This window comes from Convolutriloba macropyga, chromosome 2 (assembly GCF_964194025.1).
Source record: "Convolutriloba macropyga chromosome 2, txConMacr16.3, whole genome shotgun sequence".
Taxonomy (NCBI): Eukaryota; Metazoa; Xenacoelomorpha; order Acoela; family Convolutidae; genus Convolutriloba; species Convolutriloba macropyga.
The window spans coordinates 25,449,595-25,456,036 of record NC_134469.1 but is presented as its reverse complement, the minus strand read 5'-3'; the positions used below and the strand labels follow the sequence as shown (position 1 = coordinate 25,456,036).

The 6,442-nt window shown below is 35.8% G+C and overlaps 2 protein-coding genes across 2 annotated transcripts in view; one reads left to right on the top strand and one right to left on the bottom strand.

Moving 5' to 3' along the window:
* The window catches only part of LOC142358570 (BTB/POZ domain-containing protein KCTD12-like), a 554,440-nt gene that overhangs the window by 410,859 nt on the left and 137,139 nt on the right, over positions 1–6,442 (bottom strand). The window lies entirely within an intron of this gene.
* LOC142335208 (uncharacterized) lies at positions 1,458–5,497 on the top strand. The gene is made up of 4 exons (XM_075383598.1): positions 1,458–2,222; positions 3,061–3,317; positions 3,906–4,532; positions 4,872–5,497. Exons 1-4 carry the CDS (start codon positions 2,051–2,053, stop codon positions 5,370–5,372), a joined length of 1,557 nt encoding a protein of 518 aa, XP_075239713.1. The 5' UTR covers positions 1,458–2,050; the 3' UTR covers positions 5,373–5,497.

Genomic DNA, 6,442 nt, shown 5'->3' with positions numbered 1-6,442 from the left:
GAAGGGAAGAAAAATTAATTTTCCGCTATCAATTTGATCAGATCTTTCAATCCGGCAGAGTGTTGTCGATTTGAAAGCTTTTAAGACTATTTATTACTTTCGATCTCATTTACAAAGTTTTATCATGAGACTGTCAATAGCATGTGTAGCTAGAACAACTTTCTCGATTGAAAGCAACTGAGATCACGTTTTTGGGGAAAACCCATTTTTTCCGTAATTCTATTTGTCCTGAACCTTCTTTTCATTCTTTTCAACGTTTTATGGAAAGAATCCACACTTTTTGGTGTTTTGAAACTGTAAGCCCACAACATTTGATAACAGAAACAATAAGTGACTTTTGCAAGAAAAGTTTTATTTTTCTCTCTAATAATCTCAACTTGGTAGATAGTTTTTTTTTCAGAGCAAAGCTTTGATTTTTTCATTGGCTGTAATATGCAATGAAATAAATGGATCGTGAATAATGTTTAATGCATCTTAATGCTAATTGTTTTCTGAAGACTTTTGTGTGAACATTGCTTCTTGTGTCGGAAATCTGCTTAAAACTTTTAATTCTTGGCTAAAAGTACAAAAAATGTCGATATATCTAGGCGAATATGTTTTGTTGTTTTCTAACCCAATGTTTATGACCCATTTTTGATAACTACCAATAGATGCTTTGCTCTGACCATAGTATGGTCAACAAGAAAAACCGTATAATGTTTTTTCAGGTTCAGCAAATTTCGCTTGTTGGTCAGCTCTGCAAAAAAGCTTTTCGGTTTCGTAACCCCCCCCCCCACTTATTTTTAAATAAAAAATTTACCCCTACTGAAATAAACCCCCATTTGACTATTAAAGAGCTGCGCATTTAGCGTGTCTGGCCATGCCTTAGCGGCCCGTGGACTTGATATGAAACTATCACAACTTTTCTGTATCAAATTTGCCAATCTGTTTGTTAGTTTTCTTCACACTATGCTAATTTTTATTTCAATCCGTTCTAAGTGTACATTTAGAGATCGATATTCAACCTCTGCTTCAAAACTCTATTTGCTTTTCATGAGAAGAAAACGCATATCCGTTTCTAGTTGTCTTCCATTCAAACACTGAAGCATTCGAAAGCAAACCGAAACATTTCCTCTTGAAATAGCGACACAAAAGGATCTTAAGAATCTTTATTTGGCAACTGGTTAATCCATGTACATATTGTAATGGATTATCTAGTACCCGGCAATTTAGATGTGGTAGGTATTAATCCAACTCCTTTGAATACTTAATCTTCGTCAAACTAGTACATCTTTCAAGTAGTTAGTCGGAATTGTTAAAAACTGGTTCAATTCCTTTGATGCGGGTTGCGAGACTTCAGGTGTAAAAGTGTGACCAAATAGCCGTCTGGATCTCTAATTCACCCCGCCGGATGCGCTAAGTTTCAAATCATTCTGGCTAGCTTACACTTCGAAATAGTTTTGCGTTTTGGACTGAAATAAAAGACATTTGATTCATCTGTCGAACTCAATTTTGTTGACTTCTCAAAAAAGCGTCTATATTTTTAAGGCGAGAAACACTGTTAATAAAGTTGGTGTCGTTGGCTATAAACAACCAAATAACTTTGTAATACTCCAATAAACTTGACTTCATTTTTACTAAAATCAACTCAGGTTGTAAATACCATTCTATTAGAATCCCTCTTATTAATCGGAGTGAAAAAATTCCTTGTTTAGAGAATATTTGTGATTATCTTCATACAAATTCTAAAAAAATTGAGCAACTTGATATAAAAGCCTCATTTATAGGCCGGTTTCCAATTTACTATTCTTGTTTTTATAATTTTGTATGCAAGAATTTTATCCCCCAATAAAAGTTGGGCCCACATCATAGAAAAATAATATACTGAAAATTCAAGAATTTTGAGTGTCAAAAACCATAAATGTTGCAACTCTTCGGTATCCATCAACTTTAATCATTTTGTGGAACTCGTGAACAAATTGGAAACTTGAGAGGAATTGGATATCTTAAAATCAGGACATCTTAAACTCCAGAATCTTCCGAATTGCCAGATCTATCGAGGTCAGAAGATATGACAGATTCGTGTTTCCCCGCAGTGACTGAGGGAGGGGACAGAATGGGGGAAAGTGTGGGGGATGGATGTGGTTCTGCTGTGATAAGTGACAGTGGATGCTCCTCTTTGGCGTCGTCATCTCCCAATACTTCAACTTCATCCTCTTCAAATGACGAATTAGTAGTTTCAGGTCAGTTTGAACTTCAACCTCTAGTCTTGATGATTTGAAATGTTGTACATAATTGTTCCGACCCCACTTGTATTATAATTAAAATATAATTTTGACTTGTGAACTAAAGTAATCTATTCTTACTCAAATAAAAAGTTGTAGTTCACCCAACCTTGAATATCTGCTGAAAACGTGAGGTTGCTTTATTTCCATATTTTACTTTGAACAATCTACTTTTATTAGGCTTATGGAAACGCTTTCAAAATACATTACCAATACTAATGCATTTATGAAATTTTTCAACTATTGCTTCCCTAATTAACCGAGCAGCATTGCTTGGTAAATTGTAATTGAGAGTGGTTAGTAAACATATGCTCTAAAGTTGTTCTATTTTTTCTTCCGAGGCGTCTTTGTTTTGCTTTGCCGTTCTCGATTTTCTTTCGGTAGATCATTATTCTAGTCGAATAAATATCCTAACTACCTGTTGATTGAAATGAAGCCTCAACTGAAAAACGCACGTGCACGACTTTCAAAATTCCAGACCTCCTGTAGTAGATTCTAGTGTTATCTACTACAACAGTGCCAAATTATAAAACTCTTAAATTTCAAGCAACGTTACATGACTCTGCTAAAGTCACGTCAAAATTCTGACTCACATTGAGAAACGCAATGAGGTTCTCGACGAATGCCAGATTTCCGCAGTCAGTGACGTAACCTCTTCATAAACATTTTACCTTAATATCAAGAAAAGTTTTTTCTCTGCAGTTATATATTATATATAGATGATATATGTTACCTTCTAATATTTGACCGATGCTGCAACAGTTAATTCGCAACTTAACATGGTTCCATAATTCAGGTTGCAGCAGTGTTCCATCTAACGGCGTCACTTCTGCCGCAAAAAGCAAGAGGAACTACAAGCGACAAGAGAATAAGCCTCCTTTCTCATACCAGGCACTTATCATAGCTGCAATTTGGACATCCGAGGCACAACAGATGACCCTGAGGGAGATCTTCGTGTTCCTGGAAAAGAGCTTCAGTTTCTTCAGGGGTTCCTACAGAGGGTGGAGGGACTCCATCAGACATAATCTGACTTCCAGCTGTGTTTTTGAGAAGGTACGAAATAAAAGAGAATATAATCAGTAATACTCTCATTGATGAGATACTTCACAACCTTGATGAGAACAGATATTAAAGCATTCAAGAAATGCATAGAAATGTGACCGTCGTAAATGGCTTGAAAAAATGAATTTTATTAAATAGTATGATGTAAATAAATACACTGAGATATTCCTTGAGAAAAAAAATTACTATCATGCATATAGAGTTTAATACCAATTTGAGCGAAAGGCATGGCAATTTTCATAAAGAATTTACAAGGCATTTTGCCAAAGTGTTTCTATTTTCGTTTCTTAGGGCAGTTATACTGGTTTTGAAACTGAATTTTTAATATTTTTGCTTTCCTTCCATGTGTGTTACTCTCAGATATTAATTGTATCGTTATTCGAAACAAATTTCAGACTGACATCATTATTCGAGACATTTTTATAGAACAATAGAGCTGACGTTAACAATTCGGACAAGCTGCGGTGATGATCAATTTTCAACAGCAATCTTTTAAAATCATGTTTTCCTCGATTAAAACATTTAAGTTTCTTCGTAAAAACTAACTGTGAGATGTGAAAACTTGTTCGAATTCTACAGGTGTTGAAGGATCCTTCTAAGCCTACTAAAAAGTCCAACTTCTGGAAAGTGAGACAGGAACACATGGCGGTTGTGGTACAGAAGGACGTCTCTGCCATACAACAGCTCCTCAACCTCAAACACAACAACAACCACACAAACATCACCAGAAACAACAAGATAAACAACAACAGTCAATGGGAATTGAAGGAAAATGTAATGAACAATCATGACGCCACGGAAACCCGCAATATGAATCTTAGCAGCATTAGCTTTAATAGCAATATCAGCAATTACAACTCTTCCCATGTATGGAACACAACCAATCAAAGAACCTACAACAATGACGTCACAGCAAACGGATTGTATCCACGGGCCAATAATAATTTTTCCCAGAGCAACAGTAGTAACGATTTTAACAACTTCAACAGCAACTTCAAATTGCATAATCCATTAATGGTCGACACCTCAAATTTGGGACCTTCAGAATGTGGCACAGGTTCCAAAACTGGACTGGTGAATCGTGACATAGGCAATATCAACCAACCAGATACAGAAAAGTCATCTGCACTTAATGGTCGTAAACGTCAGAAGAGTAAGGGGTTTATGATGGAGTCTATTTTGAAAACCCCATTTCAGAAAAAGCAGGTATGTATCAAGTTATCACTAGTTGCAGTGTTTTTGATTACAGAATGCGGTTTTAGGTTGTCAGATGGTTATGATCTGAGGCCTCTTTACTATCTGTAAAGTTACCATAAGTTTTCAGAAGTAATAAAAAAGGTTTTCACTAGTTTTGCTTCATTGGAACAAACTGGTGGACAATGTGACCAGCAAAAAGCGTTATTCAGCAGAACGTTGAACTCGTAGCTTGGTCACCAAAATCCCACCTGAACAGGGTATGCTCCATAAAAAAACTTTCTCATGAACCACATTTTCTTTCTTCATGTCTTTTATTAACTACAAATATTTTATCAAGAATCTGTTTAGAATCTACTCAATGAAACAGCCTCAACCAGCACCCCAGTCCACAATTTCCACCTGCCCCAAAATCACTTCACACCCGAAATGTCACAATCCGTTCTGCGCAAATATACAACGTGGGATCAATTGCCGAGCTTTTTTCAGAGCTCAAAAGTCCCTGAGTTGGCACTCGGATCTAACAATGGCGAATCACAGCCAATGGCAAAATTCCAATCTGGGTTTAACACAACCCAAAATCATGATCACCATCAGGGTTACTCAGGCGCAGTTCACGGTGGCTACATGCTACCCCCGGCCATACAGATTTCACCTGTTCAAAGTGCGAAACTTTCAGAAAGAACTGGCTCCGAATTCTGGAACCGAGAGGACAGTCATGTGTGGAACAGTGTCGTTGGCACAACTCAACAACAATTTAGGTCTCAAACAAATGTGCCACAAATGATGGAAAACAAGAATTACAGTCACCACTTGAGCTGTCTTCAAAACTTGACCAATTTGTACTTTTGACCTAATTTTTTTCCACGAATGGGGAAAAACTCGAGATCAATGTACATCTTACTTGTCCTTTATTTTGTTTGTTTTATTTCTAATTTTGTAAATCATTTATTTTTGTAAAAAAAACTTCGAAATACTACACTTTTATTCTGATTTAACAGCAGCTACTGTAAAAACTACCAAAAATAATCAATTCTGCAGACAAAATTGATTCAGTTTAAAATAAGTATAGAATTCGATGGAAAAAAATAGAAAAAGAATTATATGAGTACGAAAAAAAGTATACAAACTAATGAGTAAAAAGTTCGACTTAATTTAATATATAGATATAACTGGTTTAATCCTGTGACTGGTACAATAATTCAGTGAATATTAATAATATTAATCAACCGATTTGTGCGAGCCTAGGTGTGACTCAGAAGTTTCCAACATAGTCCATTAAAGAAGAAAACAAAAGTTAATTACGCCATTGCTTGGAAAATTGCGCACAGGAAAAAAATGCAATCAAGGGAATCATTTTCATGATTGACATGAGAGACAATGGTCCAACTGGTAAGAACTATTTTTGACCTTGTTGATTTCGGAGGTGAATGCTGCCATAGAGTGGTTTCAGAAGCACTTTCGGTATTTTAGGGATTTAATGGAGGTTAAGTGCGTCTCTTAGATTTATGTTATTTTTGTTTGTTCCTTGCCAATTGCGCGAACTCAGATTACTTTTAATCAAATTCAAAATGGCATATTTTCTGAATGGTCATGTTATTGGAACCACTTTTTAAAAAAATCTCTTGCTCTTCCTAGACCAAGTTTCATATTGGTCTGGCTTTCTATATAATGAAGTTTTCTATCTTGAATTTCAGTGTCTTATTCACTCAATTTCTTGGTTTTTCAATTGTATTTTATCGATTTGTTTAGCTTGTAAGCAGAACAAATCACTTTTCATTTCTAGGGTCAAAAATTGTGTTTCACCTTCGCTAACCTTCACTTATCCTTAAATCTCCGAGATTAAAAACCATCAAGGGAACATCTTGTAACGACCCAGATTCATGGTAGAGAGCTGTGATTGGTATCATTAGAAAGCCCGT

Coding starts and splice junctions, on each gene's coding strand:
- LOC142335208 (XM_075383598.1), top strand. CDS start 2,051: ATGACAGATTCGTGTTTCCCCGCAGTGACTGAGGGAGGGGACAGAATG. Junction 3,318..3,905: donor CCAGCTGTGTTTTTGAGAAG/GTACGAAATAAA, acceptor CGAATTCTACAG/GTGTTGAAGGATCCTTCTAA. Junction 4,533..4,871: donor CCCCATTTCAGAAAAAGCAG/GTATGTATCAAG, acceptor GAATCTGTTTAG/AATCTACTCAATGAAACAGC.